Consider the following 20,291-nt stretch of genomic DNA (forward strand, 5'->3'; position numbering starts at 1 on the left):
AACTTGCCCCGAGAGGACACGGAAACTCTGCTCCCCTTTCCACACCCCTTGCCCTGTGCATCTCTTCCATCTGACTGTACCTGAGTTGTATTCTTTTGTAATAAACCAGTAAACGGCTAAGTAAACTGTTTTCCTGAGTTCTGAGCTGCTCTAGCAAACTATGGAACCTGAGGAAGGGGTCATGGGAACCTCCAATTGACAGCCAGTAGGTCAGAAGCCCATGTGACAACCAGGGACTTGTAAATTGGTGTCTGGTGGGGAAACAGTCTTGCGGGACTGAGTCCTTCACCCGTGGGGTCTGATGCTATCTCCAGGTAGAGCGTGTCAGAGTTGAATTGCAGGACACTCAGTGTCTGCAGAGAATTGCAGAATTGCTTGGTATGGGGAAAACACCCACACTTCTGGTGTCAGAAGTACTGTAAGTTTGGTAGTAATAAAGAGTAGTGTAAGAAAACAAGAGTTTTTTCCTCTTTCATAGCTGTAACGTGCACTTCAAAGCACCGTCAATTTTGCCTTCAAAGCACTCACCAGACATAACTATATAAAAACCCAGGAGCCACCCGGTCTTCTCATCTCTCCCACAGCCCCTCCACCCCACACCCTTAAACTCATTAGCAAGTTCTGTTGACTGCACCCAAAACATGTTCCCCACCCGTCCACGTCTCTCCATCTCCACCACTGCCGCCAGGAGCCCAGCCACCATCGTTCACCGCTGGGACGACTGCAAGACATCAGCTGCCGCTTTGGCTTCCAGTCTTGCCTCCCTTCATTGCCCATAACCATCAGCATCACCTCTTAAATTGGTAACGAGACCACACCCTGCTTTAAATTTTGCAATGGCTTCCTGTGTCCTTTAGACTAAACCCCACACTTGGACTGGACACCTGCACCTCTCCAGTCTCACCTCCCCACCCCCCACCCCTAACTACTTGGCAATTCTGTTCCTTGAACTTGCCAAGATCATTCCCACCTCAGGCCCTTTGTCTCTGCTATTTCTTCTGCCTGGAATACCCTGTCCCCAAGTATTTGAATGGCTGACTCCTTGTCACTCAGTTCTCAGCTCAAATGTCCCCTCTGAAAAGAAGCCTTCCCTGACCACCTTATCTCAGGTTGGCTGCCTCCTCCACCTCCCAGGTTACACCTTATCACTTCATTTAACACTGTGGTAAGTCGTTTGTTGACGTGTTTTATCATCTAACACCTCCCCAGTAGAATGTGAGCTCCATGAGAACAGGCACTGGGTCTTGTTCGCAGCTCAATTCCCAGCACCTAGAAGAGAAGCTGGCACATAGTAGGCATGAATGAACTACCTAGAGAATAAATGGATATATTTAATTAATATTTCTCTCTCATGGGCAAGGAATTATTATGTTCTTCATTATAACCAGGGGACTAAGCACAATATCAGATGCTCAGATATTTGAAAGAAGAGTAAGAACAGAGTATGTGTGGACAAGAGAGGAAGAGGGCAGAGAGAATGGAGTGAGCGGAGAAGTAAGTGAATTTATTGTACAAGGACACCAATGAGTGGTACCTCGCGGCAATTACTGGCGACCCTTACCTGCTCTCGAACACGCCCTCACCTTGTACTCTCTTTTCCCTCCTTCTGTGTGTTCTTCTTTCTCCTTGATTCTTTCCCTGTCTCATTTTTGTTTCAAACAGTTGTGCTTTGGGCATCTGAAGATAGACAGATGCTCTATAAGTAGCTTTCATGGCTGAAAAGGTCAGTAGCCATGAAATCTAAGTTTCCTCTATGCATACTTTATAGCACATCACCACACCTCTCAGGAAGTAAGTGGGTCTCTCTTCATGTACAACAATGAAGTATGGGATCGTTTAGAAGAGATTTTAATTACCCAATACACTAAGCAGTCGAGAGCAGGAGTGGAGTGCCCCCTGGTCATTCTGGCTGTCTCTGCAGGGTCCTCCCCCTGCCTCCCTCCCCAGTGGGGTCGGGATGGGGAGAACTTTCTCAAGTGCTATGGATTTTCCACTCCAGTGGAAAACAGCTTTGGCATCTTTGCAAAGTGTTTCAGAGGCTATTTGGTCTTCCTTAAAAAAAAGAGAAAGAAAAAAATAATCACCTCAAAGACAGGGATCATGTCCAATTTATTTTATTGGCGATTACTGAATATAATATAAATCCTACATCAGGACAGTTTCTGGGCAATTTTAAGTGATTTCCTCCTTCCCAAACAAAGAATACAAATGCCCAAAAATTAACTGTTAATTTATTTGAAATGAATAAGAGAAAAAGAAACAAAAGAGGAGGCCCATGAAAAATACAGCAGAGCAAAGGAAAGGGAAGAGTGTCCAGAAGACTCAGAGAAAAGCACACCTTTGAAAATGATTTAATGCAACATGCGGAAGAAAAACAAGATTTTAAAAACAGTTTGATATCCATAATAGAAAACAAGAGGGCAGAGCTTCTGCACAACTGAAGTAGCAGCAGAATATCACAAGAAAAGAACAAGGTAAGATGCAAAAGCAACCAAAGAGAACGAATCACAAAGAGCACAAAAGCAGGACTTAGGCTTCTGGGCTCAAAGGTCAAACCCTGGTTCCACCAATTACTATGTGTCCTCATGAAAAGCCCACCCTCCCAGCTTGTTACTCATCTCCTGGGGCTCTTGAAAGGATTAAATTTTGGACACAGCATGTCACTTAGAGGAGGTTCTCTGTAACAAAGGCTCCCTCTAAATCCTAATCACTGTGCTTATTCCACTTCTAAGTGAGAATTTCATTCTTGTTGAAGACGTTCCCACCCATTCAATCCCATTTATCCCTGAGTTTATCAAAAGGCACACCTCCTCCGAGAAGTCTTGGATTTCTCCCCTCTCTGACCTCTCACTGCAATTAGTGCTTTCATTAAAACACCGCAATATTTCAAAATATTCTGCCTTATATGAATCTCTGAACTGTCAGATATAAAGCCTAAAGAGAACTTTTCTGAAGTCGAAGGCTGTGCGAGTGCATATTTTTCATATTCTCCAGAATGCTGGAAAATCTTGAACTCATAATAACTTGTTAAACTGGGCTCTCTAGCTATAAAGAATAAAGAGGAAAAGTCTCACCAGCTTCCCAATGACTGCCTGCTGGGCAGTTCCACCTCCACAATCTAGAGAACCATCCTCGCATCACCCCTCTCAAGGAGAGATGGAATGCCCAGAAACCAGTAAGAAGGAAAAGAAGAAATACTAAAGGTCGGAGGCCATAGGAGTGAGTGGTTAAATGGGATTTCTACTGGGGGAGAGAGAGTGTTTGTGGTTTTTGCTGTATTGTAATCTCAGGGCAAACCTGGCCATAGGAGGCTGGTTACCAGCATATACGTTCACTGAACTCATTCTTACCTATATTGTGCTTGAAAGTGGCTTTGCACAAAACTTTGACCTAGAGAAAGCTGAGCCGATGGTGACAGGAGGTTCTCAGAGGTTTTACTGGCTTCAGGCTGAAGCTGCAAAATAATGAGGAAAGGAAGCAAATTAGACACACCTCCCATCAGTCCACTGCTTCCAGACCACGGAGCCTTAGCTTCCTCCGGGGCCTACATCACCCCTTTCTGGGCTTGGACTCTGCAGAACCTGGACCTCCAATGTTGCCTGTACCATAATTCACTACTCCTTCAGTCTCTCGACTTCCCAAATTCTCTGCGAAGGAGAATGTGTTGAAAGAGCAGAACTGAAGCATGAACCTTGGTGAACACTCACACGTACTCACCCCGCCTCAACGACTGCCTCTGGATTGACTACGCTGTTCTTTATCTCCATCCTGCTGGGCCTCGTGTGTCTACATGCCTCCTGTACATGATACTTGGGTGCGCTGCCATGACTTCAAACACTTCCCACCAAATCTTCCCAACTCCTACCTACTGAACTGTTTCTATCCACATTCGCCAGTCTTCACACGACCACCATCTTTCTCAGACAAACCACTTTAGAATAACACATAAGCCTCCTTCACTCCACACATTAGTCCTATTGTAGCCTTCTCTGCATTCCCCTATGTATTAGTTTCCTGTTGCTATTGTTGCAAATTACCACAAGCTGGAGGCTTAAAACAACAGGTATGTATTCTCTCACAGTTCTTGACACCAGGCATCCAAAATCAGTATCACTAGCCCAAAAGCAAGGTATTGGCAAGGCCGCACTCCCTCTGGACACTCCTTGCCTCTTCTAACTACTGGTGGTGACAGGAATCCGTGGTTTGTGGCCACATGACTCCAGTCTTCAAGGCCAGTATCTTCAAAGATCCAGGAAAAAGGAACACACGTGAAGTGTTTGAGCTGAAGTGTATTGATGTCTTAATTTTAATTTAAGATGCATCAAAAAAATAAGACGAGGGGAAAAAAGGATAGAATGATGAATGGACAGAGGGATGGATCGGTGGATAAACATGTGATTAAAGCAATTTAAATAAATAAATAAATAAAAATAAAATAAAATAAAAAATAAAGCAATTTTAGTAAAATACAAATTACAGAATCTAGGTGGTAGGTAGGTGGTGTTCATTGTATAATTAACTCAACTTTTCCATATGTTTGAAACCTTCCATAATAAAACAGTGGGACAAATATTCAGAATGGTCACTCTTACTTGTCCTACAATTAATATTTTATTAAGCCCAAATTTGACCAGAATACAGGCTGTGCAAAGGGAAGTAGAAAACAGGGCTGGAGAGAAAGTCTGGAGCCACACTGGGTGGGGCCTTCAGTATCTTAAAGACCAGCTGGTTCAGTCAACAGCATAACACCAGGGTTAAAAGTAAGACTCTGGAGTCAGACTGTCTGGGTTCAAATCCCTGCACTGGCACTTAGCTGGTGGGGTTACTCAACCTCTGATCCAGCTAAGTAACTCACCTAATCTCTATGCTCCAAGGTTTCCCAGCCATAATAAAGGGATACTGAAGGATAATACCTATCTGATAGGGATCTTTTGAGATTAAAAGAGTTCCTATATATAAAACACTTAAACAGTAGTTACTGTGCCAGCCACTGTTCTAAGTGTTTGTCGGTGTTGTTACACAATGGGGAGTATCTGATGGGTTTTGAAACTAGTGGTAGTTACATTCACAGAGAGATGCTTTCACTTGACAGACATGCACAGGATGAAGGAAGGTAAGTCTGGAGTTAGGACACAGGTTAGGAGGCTCAAAGGCCCAGGTCCCAACAGGGTAAACTAGAGTAGGTGCTGGGAAAATGAAGAGGGAAATACTCAGACACCCTTGTGTGTATGCGGCTCATAACTGAGCACCAGGGGAGCAGGAGGAGATACACAGGACCAACTCCAAGCTTCCAGTCTGGTGCCTGGAGGACGAATGCCTGTTCCACTGACAGAAGAGTCAAAAGAAGAGGGTCAGGGAAGGGTATGCCGAGTTTGAAGCTTATCCACATCCAACAGCAAACAGACGAAGGGCTCAGAGGAAAGAGAACTTGGATGTAGGACAGACAAGGGTATTTCTGGCTGCCCAGGATTCACTCCTCTTCTTTGGTAGAGCACCCCTTTGGCAACATTGAATCCAGCCCAGGGGAGGTGGGGAAGGCTCTTCAATCAGGAGTCCTGCTATCCCTTACCAAAGGACAGGCACGACCCAAGCTACGCCAATGAGATGTTCCTGCCTTACGTGGGAATGGGAATCCTGAGCAGAGTGACCCAAAGGCTGAAAACAGTGATTCTAACAGTAGCGTCCAGGCCAGCGCAGTTCCTGCCACTGAGACGGCCCCACCCTAGAGCTGTCTGGTTCTCGGAGGTTCCAAGCCTGGTTCTTCAGCCTTCCCTTTGATCGTGCATGCTGTCCCTTCGCCTTCTCATAAGTTCCCTTCTTTGAGTCAGCTGAAGACCTCACAATGATAGAGGCTGCTTCTGTAGCACATTGGGAGCAGCAGCGGATGGGATCACCCAGGGATGGGGTATGGAAAGAGGACATCCTGAACGCGGCTGGGGTGAGAAGCCCCCGAGGGTCAGTCACAAAGCAGGGACTGTCAGATCAGACCAGGCTGGCTCTACTCTGCTAGCCAAGTGACCCTGGACATCTCTCTGAGCCTCGTTCCACATCTAAAAGGAACAGGAGTATCACAACCACCCCATGGGGCCGTCATTAAAATAAAAAATGATGTGTGTATCCTGCCTGGCACATAGTAGGTGCTTAATAAATGCTAGCTTCCTGGTCCTCTCCCCAGTCTCATCCCTTTCTTCATTCTGCAAGAGTGCCGCTTTCTGTAAGATAAACTGCCAAAAAAGATTGCTTCTGTGGTACTCTCTATAGGATAGTAAAAATATGCCCTTTTTGTGAGATGAAAACATTTGAGAATCATTACAGCTACAGCGAAGAAAGTAGTCCTTATGTTTTCTATTCCAGTTTCAATAAATCTAGCTAGATGGCTTTCATATGTTTTGAAACAGAAATAACCTCAAAAAGAAAAATTGTTCACTTACGCAAAGGGATAGTCCCTTTCCTTCTTGGAAAGGGAAAATGAAGGTTCGTGCCAAATAATCCCCACAGCCCTGCTCCTGCCCTTCAAGTGTTGGCAGCCAGACCTCCACAGGTGGCCCAATTATCTGAGAGCAAATTTCAGAAGAGCCTTTGAGCCCAGACAGAGAAAAATATCTTTTCTGGTTTCAATCAGGTCAAATTAAGAGCCAGGCAAGCTTCTCTCTGGCCAACAACCACTTCTGTTCTTGAACACGCTTGGCCCATTAAAGAAGCAGAAAGTAACCAGCATGGCCAAGAATGCTGAGTGAGAGGAAGAGGGGCCTATTGTCAGGCTGCGTGGTTGGCAGGCCCCCGCAGGTAGGGCCCTGTCAGCCATATAGGAGTCTGGATTTTGTTCTAAGTGCCACAGGGAGCCACCGGAGGGATTTAAGCAGAAGAGTGACATCAGCTTATTTCCTTTCTGAAAAGATCGCTCTGGCTACAGTGTGGACAGCATTTAGTAGTGGGGCATACTGGAAATTGGAAGACCAATTGTGGCTCTTGAAGTTGTTATGAAGAATTATTGGCAGACCTCTTGGCTTAAATAAACTCAATGTCATCTTAAAGAAAGGTTTGGGAGTGGTGCACCATAGTTGGGAGCCACCACTCTCACTGGAAGGGAGAAGTACTTTTGCCCTCCAGGGGACAGTTGGCAATATTTGGAGACATTTTTTGGCTATTAATCACAACTGGAGGTGCCACTGGCATCTACTGGGGTGCTACAAATGCTATAATGGGTGTTACATCTACTGGGGTGCTACAAATGCTACAATGCCCCCACAACAAAGAATTGCCGGGTCCCAAATGTCGAAAGTGCTAAGGTTAAGAAACCCTATTCTAGAGTTGCATTTCCTAGATGGATCCTGGCTCTCCCACTTACTTGCTATATGACTTGGGGCAAGTGACTAAACCTCTCTGTGAGCCCTGTGCCTTTTCCTGCCACTAAGGGACGAAGAAGAAGATTGAAAGGCAATTTAGAAGGCTGATGGTCCTTCCACTTTCCAGGTAGGAAGAGCTGCCTGGCACAGACAGAGAGCAAGAGGGGAAAGCAGGACAGAAGTCCTTTCCTATGAAACCAGCAGAAAGAGGCGGCACAGGTTTCCTCTCACCCCTGGTGGGGAACTGAGAAGGCACGAGACACTCATGATAAGAAAAGGGATCCAGCCTGCTGGCTTTGAAATGGACAGACTCAGGTTCAATTCTATTTCCCCCAAGTAGAAATTGAGTGACCTTGGGCAACTTACTTAACCTTTTAGGTAGGTCCAAAAGTAATTGAGGTTTTTGCAATTATTTTTACCCTTTTAAACCGCAATTACTTTTGCACCAACTTAATAAAGTCCCATTAACTATAAAATGTGAGCTATCCTTACAAATATTAAAACATGATAACTACTGAATTGATTCAACCATTCAAGAGTTTATTGAGTGTCTCCTGTGTTATCAGTAATAAATCATGAAAAACATCAAGTTAGATGCATCGCACATAAATATTCGATAAACAGTATCTTTTCTTCTTTTTTTAAATATATCCTTCTGATTTCAAAATGTGTTCTCTCTAACATTATGGAATACACAGTATAGTGGACGTGTTTATCGGCTCAGCATTCCTTTCTTTGGGGAAGCAACCCAGCCAGCACCTAAAAAAGTTCTCCTTGGCCTTATGATTGGATGGAGTTCACCCTCCCCCGCCCCAACACACACACACACACACACACACACACACACACACACACACACATGTGACCCAGGTGTGCCCAATCAGAATATGGCATTCTGCTGGCCATCTACCCAGCAATGGGCATGTGAAGCACTCTGGGACAATCACACTCTTCCCTGGGCATTTTCCTGGGATCCCAAGTATTAAAGACCATGTGAGCATTGCAGGGGACCTTGTTGCCCCCATGTGAGCAGAGCTAGTCTGAGAATGAAGCCAGAGACAAGAGATAGAGAGCCAAAGACCTGGTACCATCCTCTGAGTCCTTGGATCTAGCCTTACCTGAAGCTGGTCTAACCCTTGGACCTGCACAGTATAAAAGCCAATAAATGCCTTTTCCTTAAGTTGAGTCAAGTTAAATTGATGTCACTTGCAATTAAAAGGGCCTGAATAAAATAAACAGGAAATTACTATACATAAAAGAAAAATCACCCATAATCTCACAAGCCAGAGAAACCACCATAACCTTTGAATGGGTGGTCCACCCAGGTTCCGCTATGGTGATGTTTTTGCTTTGTTGCATTTGTGTGTTTTGTGGATGACTGGGGTGGTTCTTCTTAAAATAAGAAAATAGACTTTCAAGCCAGACCCTCTTGGACTTGAATACTGACTCTGTCCCTTCTCTAACTGTGTTGCTTTGGGAAGGTTACCCGACCTCTCTGATTCTTGGTTTACAGATATATAAAATGGAGAAAATAACCCTAGCACCACTCCATAAATGATACTTGTTACTCATACTGTGTATAACGCTCCGAGATGTGAGCCAAGGAGTACTCTGTACAAGCATTACTTCCTTTGTTTCATGCATCTGGCAACTTGCTATATTGGGCAAGAGGACTGTTTTTGCAGCTCCATCAAACTCTTAGCTTTTAGTTACATTATGTTGTTGTTTAAAATGGGTCTATTTTTATTGAGACATATATAGTTCTGTTCGCCTTTTCTTAAAGTTGCAACTTGTCATTTTAAAAGAGAAAGAAACAAAGATAAGAGCTGGCTATGTGGACAAGTTAAAAATAATGACTCAGCTTCCTAAGCCATTCATTCTTTTTCTTTTTTAATAAAAATTGTATACATTTAAGGTATATAGTATGATGATCTGATATACACATACATAGAGAGATGATTACCACCATTCAACTTATATATCCATCTCTTCACATAGTTTACCTTTTTGGTGTGTAGTGAGAACACCTGAGATCTACTCTTAGAAAATGTCCAGTATTATTAACCACAGTCGTTATGCTGTACATTAGATCTGTAGACTTAACTCATCCTACATGACTGCCACGGCCATCATCCTTTATTCCTCTAGAATGATGGGCTTCAAGTAAATAATGAAAGGAGGGGAAGATGACAGTTGCAAGACATAAAGACTTCCAAAGGGTTTTTTAATTGACTCGTGAGACGGATGGTAATAAAGTGTCCAAATGTAAAACAAACAAACAAAAAACTGCGAAAGCAGTTCTTGTAGCTGCATCTGGAACAGTTTTGAGACACAGCAAAAGGAATGCATGACTGATTGATTTCCAAAGCTTATGGTACATTTTTTAAATTACAGCAGCTTATTCATGGATGCTGTTCTAATAACTTCGCTCACTCATGGTATAACTCCCTTGCTTTCACTTTCTTAAGTGAGAGATAAAAAGATAGCATTAAAGAAGAACCCACCATCGATCTTTATTTAGCAAAGCCCATAGAGAACAGAGCTGACGTATCAATTAAATGTGGCCACTACAAATGATTGCAGTGTTTTCTTACTCCCAAAGGTTTGAAGTTCCATCAAAATCTGGGAACGCTAAGTGAGTGCACACATGTAAAGATGCACATATCCATCCTATGTCTTTAGGGGCAAAAATGGGAATTGTTACTCTGTAGGATATGTCACTGACAAAGCCATGGTAGAGTTAAAACGTCACCATCTGAAAATCATAAGCAATGGTGGTCATGGCCTCAGATGACCACACAAATGCACAGAATGTTGACAAAAATGAGATTTTTCCAATTTTAAGCCAAAAGGAAACACTATTCACTATATCACTGGGATTAGAGAAGAAGGAAACGCAGCGGGAGGAAATGCATTGTCTACAACAAACAGAGTTAAGAGAAAGAAGAGAAAAGACCAGGGAACAGCGCTGTGTATACAGGAGCCAGAATACACAGGAATCTAAGAATCTGAATTTGAAGATTCAGTTTTGAGGAGTTGGGAGGGAAGAAAAGAAAATCAAATACAGTGTGTTGTTTTGAGCGTGACCGACCTTCTCGGACCCTGGCCCTAGGTATAAGCCTTCCAAGTCCTCATGCACGCGATCCAGCAACCAGAGCAGGAACTCCAGGGCGTCATGCTGGGAATTGCCTTGGAACTGAGAGCCGTACTTGGAAACAGCATTCTGAAAAGAAAACCAGAGGGTCAATTCAGCCCTTCCAATAACCAAATAAGGGCCTATAAGCTCCAGGTCTACCAGTGGTCACTCTTCAGCCCAGACCTGGGATGACAACACAGAAACAGTATGGAGTGAGAAATGGTCTTTCCTGCTAATGCCTGCCCTTTTGGGGCAGTGTCCCAGATGCTACAAGGGTTTTCTGTATAGGTGAAGGTATCTTTTTATCCAGAAAGACTACTGATGTCTGTTCTGGCCTTTGAAAACCCATAGGGTTGTCTCTGTTGAATATTTTGATTCTGTTGACCATCCATCCTCCCTGAAGCTCTTGTCCCTTGATTGCTCAGGCACATGCTCCCTGGCCCCCTTCCTTCCATCTATTTCCACACCGTTTGCCTCTGTTCATCCCGCAGCGGAGGCAGCTTCTTGCCTTACCCTCCCCCTCAGTGATTTCATTCACTCCCACAGCATCAACTCTCTCTCTTTGCAAATGACCACCCGGCGTGGTGAAGCGGACTTCCTTAACCACCAGGCATGACGCTCCTTCATGGACTCTTCTACTGTGTGTGAAACCCAAGTGCAAACTTCGCTTTCTGTGGTTAGACCACAAAATGTTTGATCATTTTCAACCTTCATTCTTTTAATAAATATTCACTGAGTGCCTACCGCGTGCCAGGCACCATTCTCCAGATTGAGGACACAACAGTGAACAACACAAACAGGACTCCCTGCCCTCCAGACACTTAGATTCCCTGCGCCTCCCGCACGGTCCTGTTCAATTGTGTAACAACTTTTGTCATTTTCTGTATAAATGCGTATTGCAGCTTTTTAAAAGTTATGTCAAAAGGCACTATATATATACACATACTTTTGAAAAGGAATTCAAAAGACAGGAATGAAGAGTCTTCCTTGTACTTGGCCCCTATCCCTGTAGACCCCTCCCCAGAGACAGGTCAACTGTCAGTTTCTTAAGCATCTTTCCAGGGACTTTTTTTTTAAATTCATGTGCAAGCATGAGCATCTGCGTGTAAGTGAATCCCCTTGTCTGTGTGTGTGCACAGTACATATGGTTGTTTATGCCACCCTGAGACTGCAGAGCCAGGCATCAGGCCTCGTGGCACCCAGGCCAATTCTCCGCTCACGCCCGCCAAAGGGAGCAGTCTGAGCAAGGAGGCGGACCCAGGCGGCCTCACCACTGCCAATCAAACCCGATGGCCTGGGCTTTATTCTTTTCCTTTCGTTTACTCTTCTCTTGGAATTTAAAGGAAACTTCAGGATGAGATGAAGCAAAATCCAGGATTTAATTAATTGAAATGCTAGTTCTGAGTCTACCATGTTTCCCCGAAAATAAGACAGGATCTTATATTAATTTTTGCTCCAAAAGATGCAATGTCAGGACGAATGTCATCCTGAAATCATGCTAGGGTTTATTTTCTGGTTGGGTCTTATTTTTGGGGAAACACGGTATGTTTTAATCACACTTGTCTGGTTCACTGGAGGGTCTAGTTCTCCCAGGCTTCTCTGCACGTAGTAAGACTGCCAGATTTAGTGAACAAAATGAATAAGCAATAAACAATGAGCAACGTTCATAGTACAAGTTTGTCCCATGCAATATCTCGGATACATTTATACTAGAAAGTTGTTGTTTATCTGAAATTCAAATTTAACTGGGCATCATGTATTTTACCTGACCACCCTACTCCCCAGGTACCCTAAAACCTCTATCCTTAGTACCAATATTCGTTCCTGGCAGAGCAGCCAGCCCCACCAAAGTGAAATCTCGAAAATCAGCTCTTCCTCTTAAGGTCAGTTTCCCCCTTCAGATTCTCTCTCACACCCACTTCAGTCAGTTGCCAAGCATTCTGGATTCTGCCCCGCCCCTTCAGGAGAGTTCCATTCCCACTGCTGCGTCTGAAGTACTGCTACCCAGATGACAATACCTGCCCATAAAGGAGCCCAGCCCTGACAATCTGCCCCTGCCAGCCCACTGCCTGCATGGCAGGACAGACTCATTTTCCTACAGCCCCAGTGGATAACGCCACGCCCCTACTCCAAACTCTTCCTGATTTAACTCACTCCCTAACAGTCCAAACCCCTTCTCCGGTCTGGCCCATCCAGGTATCTCACCACTTTTCTCATGTGTTTCAAAGCTCCAGCCACTCAGGTGGCCCCAAACATACTTCCCTACTTCAAAAATCTATATATACCTTTATTGTTTCTTCCTTCCGAGTGACCATTCCTCTCCTGTTAATCATGCTAATCCTTCAAGACTGACACGCTTTTCATGGCAGCCTGGCTACACAACCTTTCCAGAAAGAATTTGACACCTTCAAGCTGATAGACAAAACAGGGCCTTAAAAATGTCCTTGGATATAAACAGTACAGTTGACGCTTGAACAACACAAGTTGGAATTGCACCGGTCCACTTATACACAAATTTTTAAAAATAAATACTGTTAGTGTATTTTCTCTCATGATTTTCTTTTCTCTAGCTTACTTGATTGTAAGAATACAGTATATAATACATATAACACAAAATATGTGTTAATGGACAGTTTGTGTTACCGGTGGTTTCTGGTCCACAGGAGGCTATTAATAGTTAAGATTTGGGGGTGTCAAAAGTTATACTCAATTTCTGGCTGCACAGGGTTGGGGGGAGTGTCAGTGCCCCTAACCCCAGCATTGTTCAAGGGTTAACTGTAATTGGGGGATTTAGATTAAGGAATGAGAGATACAAGCAAAGCTATTTCTAAGTATCAAAATTATCAGGGAAAAACTTGTGGCACATTCATATTAGATGGCCTTAAAAATTATGCTTGAGGAAATACTAACGAGAAAAGAAGTGATCCTGTCATTGAAAAAAATGCAAACATATCTATCTGAGATTGTTTTGTATATATTTGTAGATAGACAAAGACCAGAAAATATAAGGCAAAATATTAATAAATGGTTATCATAGAAGGATAGGACCATAGGTGGTTTATTTCATTCTCATTTGTACATTGCAAAAAAATTTTTTTTATAGTGAATATTGTTCTTTATTGGTCTTTTTCCAATTGTAACAGTATCTGGCAGGTGTTTTCCAGAAGATTTTTTATAATGTAACCTATCGATTCCTACAGAGGACATTCCCATAGAAAGTCTATTGAAATGTGACTAGAAATGCATTAAAGCTAAATTTTAACTTGGGAGGCAAATGCGGAAATATTTGGTATTTCTACCCTACAACATAGCATCACTCCATCCATGTGTGTGTCTTCTCTCAAACACTTATAATTTTTAACATATTTCTTATTAAAATTATTCCTAGTTATTTCATACTTCTGGTTGTTTTCACGAATGAAATCTAATTTTTATAGTGTTCTAAATGACTATTGCTTTTTCTTTTTATCTTGTATCTGACCTCATTAGTGATAGTGATAATTATAAAATATGGATTTCTAGGGCTATTTGGTAATTTTCTTTCTGTTCAATATTTTTGACTCCATTTCCATTTTATGTCTTACTGTTTTGTCAAGAACTGCCAAAACATAAGTGTGATGAAAGCATCCTGTGTTTTAAAAAGCAATTCCTCTAGTACGTCACTTGAGGCATACTCTGTGCCTAAAATCATAGGTGTAAAATGGATCTTTAAGCACGTAAGCTAAGATAAATCCTAGACGGCTGAAATCCTTAATGTAACCATAGAAAAACTAGAAACACATAAAATAGAATATTTATCAACGGTGTAATACAAATAAATCTAAAACTTCCAGTATTGAGATAGGGAGAGAAGAAAGTTTGGAGAAAACATTTGCAGGAAATACAACAAGGATTGAAGAACTTATAGAAACAAGTAAAAATAACATTAAGACGAAGGCAGATTGGATAGACAAATGACATAAGTAGACGATTCCAAGAGCAGTCTTACAACTAGCAAGAAGTGTGGAAAAATCCTATACCTCCTAATCAAAAAAATAACAGAAATCATAAAAACAAAGTAAAATGATGTTTTTCAGGGCCCGAGGAGTGGGGGAATGGCACAGGTGTTTAAAGGAACAAACATGCAACTCATAAATAAATAAGACTTGGAGACCTAACACACAGTACAAAACTGTATTATAAACATTAAACTTCCTAAGAGACTAGATTTTAATTGCTCCTAACCCTAGAAGAAATGATAATTATGTGACAGGATAGAGATGGTAGCTAACACTCCTATGGCCATCATATTGTAACATAAATGTATCAATGCACAGTATGTACATTGTATGATGTACAGTAATCCCCCCTTATCCTCGTTTTTGCTTTGCACACTTTCAGTTACATGAAGTCAACCAAGGTCCGAAAACATTAAATGGAAAATTCCAGAAATGAACAATTCATAACTTTTAAATTGTGCTCCGTTCTGAGTAGCACGATGAAATCTCACACTGTCCCACTCCATCTTGCCCAGGATGTGAATCATCCCTTTGTCCAGTGTCTCCAAGCTGCATATGCTCCCTGCCCATTAGTCACTTAGTAGCCGTCTCAGTTATCAGATCGACTGGCTCAGTTCTTGTGTTCAAGGCACCCTTATGGTAGCCTCAGGTTCTGTCACAATGCCTATGTCACTCACCTCACTTCACCTCATCACAGAGGCATCTTATCATCTTACATCATCAAGAGAAGGGTGAGTACAGTACAGTAAGATATTTTGAGAGATCACATTCACATAACTTTTATTACAGTATATTGTTAAAGTGATTCTCTTTTATTATTAGTTGCTCTTAATCGCTTAACTGTGCCTAATTTGTAAACTAAAGTTTATCAGAGGTATGCATATATATAGGAAAAAACGGTATTTACAGGGTTCAGTGCTACCTGCAGTTTCAGGTATCCACTGGGGGTCTTGGAATGTATCCCCGTGGATAAGGAGAGAACTACTATACACCTTAAACTTACACAATGTTTTATGTCAAATATAACTCTATTTTTAAAAATGGGTGTATTTCACTGAACATAATTTACAATAAAGTTGATTTAAAAACCAAAAAACAAAAATAGCAAAATATTAATCTTTGCTTTGACCATGTAATTTCACTTCAAGGAATTAAGCTTATGGAAATGAGCAGAGCTGAGGACAATGATTTAAATACAAGAATTTTCAATACAGTGTGATAACTGGAAAACTGCCTAAATGTCTCCATAGGGATTGGTTCATTTAATAAAATATTATGCAATCATTACAAATTAAATTCTGTAGACTATTTGAATGACCAGGAGAAAGTCTTATGATAATAGGTTTTTTTTAAAAAAGCAGGATATGAAATTGGAATTTTGAAATGTTTGTATGTACTTTGAAACACATCAATGTGTATGATGATTATCTCCAGAGATGGTTACCTCTAGTGGAGTTCCAGATCTTTTTTTTACATTTTTGCACTTTCCAATTTTTTTATAGTATACACATATTTAATTACATCATTAGAAAAGCAAAATATTATAGATAATATCATGAACAGGATATTTTAAATGTATGTAATCATTTGTTGTTAAAACAAAGAGTAGCCTACTGTCTGTAGGAAGCTGGGTGACTCAGGGCTCAGGAAAGGGGAGCACTGCACCCCCATCCTGGAGTGCAGGTCTGGGGATGGATAGCTCACTCCAGCGTGCTGGCACCTTCTCAATTTAACTCCCTCTGCCTGAAGCTAAAAATCCCTCCTGAGGACCAAACTCCTTTCCAAAACCTTACATGGCTTGTCCCCAACCAATTCTCCAGTCTTTCCTCCCCGCCCCAGGTTACACAGACTCTTATTAATTCTTTCAACCGTTCATTTATTCTGCCTAGCTCCTCAGCCCCACCCACCTCAGTGATTGGCACCTTCAGTCCCAAGGCCTGGAATGCACTTTCACATATTCCAATGTCCTTAGTTGACCCTTTCTGCTCCAAAACTCAACTCAATGATTAACCTCTCCAGGGTAACCTTCCTGCCCCTCTCCACTGTACCTCTTCCAATCAAATCACATCCTCTGGGCAGAATTACCACAGCTCCTTGTATTTTTATTTTCTAGCACTTGTCACAAACTCTAATCATGTGCCTGTGATTATTTCATTACCCTCCATCTCTCCCACTGGACTGTAAGATCCTGGGGAGCAGCCCCGGAATCAGGTTTTATACTAATCATTCATGCATTTCATGTGCCTGTTACAGTGTCTGGACACTCAAGCAATAGTTGTTGGATGAATGAATATTTATGTCTTCACCTGTAAAATTGGAGGAACTCACCTAGATTTCAATCAGCAAGGTTTAAAACCCGATTGCCCTCAAGGCTGGCTACCCAGAAAGTCCCAGGAAAACCCAGGGCACATCACCCTCATTAACATATTAACAACTCGATTACCCTTCCATTCCCCAAGGCTCACTGGGAGCTTCCAGATCCTAGGGGATTCAGAGCAGGCAGATAGGAAATCCTGGTGAGTCACAGAGGGTGATTAGTAATTTGGAAGGTTTTTTTTTTTTTCAAGCTACTCTCACCTCTCCGGTCCCTGAAGTAACTGGATGAGACAGCATCCAGCATGAGAAAAGTACAAAGATTTACCTCCCTCCCTCCTAGGTCTCTCCAGGTAAAGAAGTGTAATGACAGAATAATGAAAAGTTCCTTGGGGCCAGGCACTGTTTTAAATGCTGTACATATAACTCATTTAATCTTCACAACAAGGCTATACTGTAAAAGGTAAGGTGCCATCCTGGTCCCATTTTACAGATGAGGAAAATTGAGGCACAGCGAGTTTTGGAAACTTGCTCAAGGTCACAAAGCTCCATTGACCTTGCTCTTAACCACTATCCCATAGTGCCTCTCATATTTTAAAAGCAAATGTTGCCAAAAAGCTATATTAACGACGCCCATTTCACCCACGGATTCCTGCAGCACAGCACTTCACTAGTGGAAGCAGGAGAGAGGAAGGTGGGGCTTGGCATCCTCGTGGGTCACATGGCAAGGATAGCTTTCTCAGGCTGAAACTCAGAGCGGTCGGTGATGCTTGTGGAATGAACACTGACAGGTTCCCCCTCCCCCAAGAACAACAATCACTAGTCTATGGAAAGCTTCAGCTCTGCCCAGAGCTGTGGTTTTTAAACAGGAAGCAAGCCATGCGCATCGATTATCAGGAACTCTTGAATCCCAAACAAACGCCCCAAACAAACGCCCCGCTTTAACCCCGGGTGAAATGATACATGTAACTTCCAAAGTCTCAGGACCCTGCAGCATCCCGAATAAGTAGACCGTGATGCTGGGGAAAATGGATACAAACCCATGCTAACACGTCCTAGGGGATTTAATTTACGCTAAACAAAAGGATGCCATCTCTGATACAGCACACCCAATCAACTCAAAACAAGAGCGGTCACCCGAGGAGGAACTGGTAAATGTCATCTAAAGAAGGCCCCAGGAAAACCCTTTCCTGATGGAGCATACACTTTCCAAGAAGCGAAACCAGAAGGGCCGGAACGACGTTACTGCCGAGCGGCAACGGCGGTAGGCGGCAGGGCGCTGCCTACCTTGAACTCCGCGGAAAGTTGGGGCGTGTATTCGCGTGTCCAGAGCGCGCGCACTAGCGCCGCCAGCTGCTCGGTGACCTCCGCGTGGCCGGGCACCGCCCGGTAGCGCCCCAGCGCCAGGAACTCAGCCAGCAGGTCGGTGTTGCTGAGACACTGCACCACGGCGTTCATGAAACAGGTGTTGCCGTGGTTCTTCAAGCCCTGCGCGCCGGGGGGCCGCGCCCCATCGCCCGCGGGAAGCTGGGGCTGGGATCCGGGCGGGCGCTCCTCCCCGGGGCTCCCGGGAGCGGTTGGAGCCGGGGCCCGGGAGCAGGCAAAGCCCCCCTCACCGTCGCCATCGCAGTGTCCCGGCTTGGCCCGAGGTGGCGAGTCCTCCGGGCGGGAGCGGCTGCCTAGCGCCAGCAGGAAACGGCTGAGCAGGCGGCGCAGGGAGCGGCGGCGGCGGGGCCGTGGCGCGGGCGGCTCCTCTCCTGCGGCGGCCCCCGGGCCCGGCTCCATGGCTCCCGTCGGCGCGCCTCCCGGAGCGCAGCCCCAGGACCCCGAGCAGACCAGCGGCTAACAGGCCCTTACAACCCCGGACAGGCTCCCCGGCGCAGGCTACCTGCGGGCCAGGTGTGTCCGGACCAGGCGGAGGCGGGGCCAAGGGCGGGGCCACCCCGCCCCGCGCGGGAATCCAGTCGCAGGTTCCGCCTCAGGGCAGCGCTGGGCCACCCACCCCGCCCCGCGGTGCGGACTGGAAATAAAACACTAGGAGTCGCGGAGTTCACGTTCCCCTCCCTCCCATACCTCTCATAAATTGACAGACCTGAATTTACCTGCGTCTTTCGCGCCCCCCCACCCCGGCCTTCAAGCTGTGGAAATAATAGAGGAATGATAAATTTGAAAGCGCCTAGTAGATCGCAAAGTCCTGGCTATTTCTAAAATTCTTGTAATTACGTCCAGGTGAATATGAAGAAAAGGGAAAGGAAGACTCTCCAAAGGGCAACCTCTGGCAGGGTGAGCGAAGTGCACTGGGTGCTGTGATGGGGTGGGGTGCGCTTTTGTGCACAGCTGGTTCCTCCGCGGGCTCAGGTGTGTGCGGACAGGTGGCGCCACTCCTTCCAGCCTGTCTGCGCCTTAGGGTAGGCAGAGCCTTTGCCCGGACCAGCCTTCCTGGGACTAGAACTGGAAGCCGCGTGTGATCCCGCGTGAAATAACCGAGATGGTTATGGTTCGCTTTTTTAAAGTACAGGCTAGGTTAGAGTTATTTTCCAAAAACTTGGCGAGATTTGACCATCCTCTCTTTAATCGATGGAGAAACGGGCTCAGAGGGGTTAACGCAATATACCGAGGCCACAAGACCTGTAAGCAAAGAAACCGGAACTCGACCTGGGTCTGTGGACTGCTGACCCCACAGGGTGGCCCTTTCCAACCTCCGTACAGTATAGTATTTGCTGATCAGCTTTCTGGATCTCAAAAGGTCCCCCTACTCCGTTACCTCCTCTGCTTAACGCAAAATCCTTGCTGAATTGTTACCCAATCAGAATTGGCTTTGCCTTGCCTGGCCCTTGATTCCCTGAGTAACTGCCGGCCTCCGCTCGCTTTATCCCGTAACAGGTTTATATTAAATCAGGCAAAGTTACAAAATGAATTTCTCATCAATTTCTAGCTCAAAAAGAGATCAGTATTCATTATTACACCAATGTCCTGAAATGTTACTTATTATTTGATAAATAAGTGATCATTTGTTAAATATCTACCTTGGTATGTCAAATAGGGCCAGCAGCAAGTCACCAGATACAAAAAAAAAAAAAGGAGCATTAGTTAAGGATAAAGAATAAGCTTAGAACAAAAGACTATACTATGCATTGGGGACTTGGTGTTTCTGGAAAATGTCATTATTGACCCCCTCCGGAAAAGAACACCCGGTTGGATTATTAATACACAAGGTCCATTCCCTTGCCCTTCTGGTGGTAAGCACAGGAAAAAGATTTTGTGGCCAACTCCAAACAAGCACCTATAAAATTTCATCCTTGATAATCACCCCAAGATCCTCAACACATTTCCTTGGAGAAAGCACCATAATTCATGTTTAACTCTCTACTCTGTCAGGAATTCTGCAGGAACTTTACTACATTATTTCACTTAATTCTCACAGTAACCTTTTGAGCATGGTTTAAAAGCAAATTCTTGCTTTTACAAAAATTTTATTCTTGCTTTACAAAAGGGAAA

At 43.9% G+C, this 20,291-nt stretch overlaps 1 protein-coding gene across 2 annotated transcripts in view; it reads right to left on the reverse strand.

The window, feature by feature from the left end:
- Positions 1-18,724, reverse strand: part of USP43 (ubiquitin specific peptidase 43) — a 54,820-nt gene extending 36,096 nt beyond the window's left edge. For both annotated transcript variants that reach the window (XM_019755224.2, XM_019755223.2), the window contains exons 1-3: positions 18,081-18,724; positions 10,438-10,569; positions 3,351-3,454 (exon numbers count right to left, since the gene is read on the reverse strand). In XM_019755224.2, the coding sequence (XP_019610783.2) occupies positions 3,351-3,454; positions 10,438-10,569; positions 18,081-18,578 (734 nt within the window). In that variant the 5' untranslated portion in view covers positions 18,579-18,724. The remainder of the gene's footprint in view (positions 1-3,350; positions 3,455-10,437; positions 10,570-18,080) is intronic.
- Positions 18,725-20,291: the final 1,567 nt, after the last annotated feature.

This window comes from Rhinolophus sinicus, linkage group LG15 (genome assembly GCF_036562045.2).
Source record: "Rhinolophus sinicus isolate RSC01 linkage group LG15, ASM3656204v1, whole genome shotgun sequence".
In the NCBI taxonomy this organism is placed as follows: Eukaryota; Metazoa; Chordata; class Mammalia; order Chiroptera; family Rhinolophidae; genus Rhinolophus; species Rhinolophus sinicus.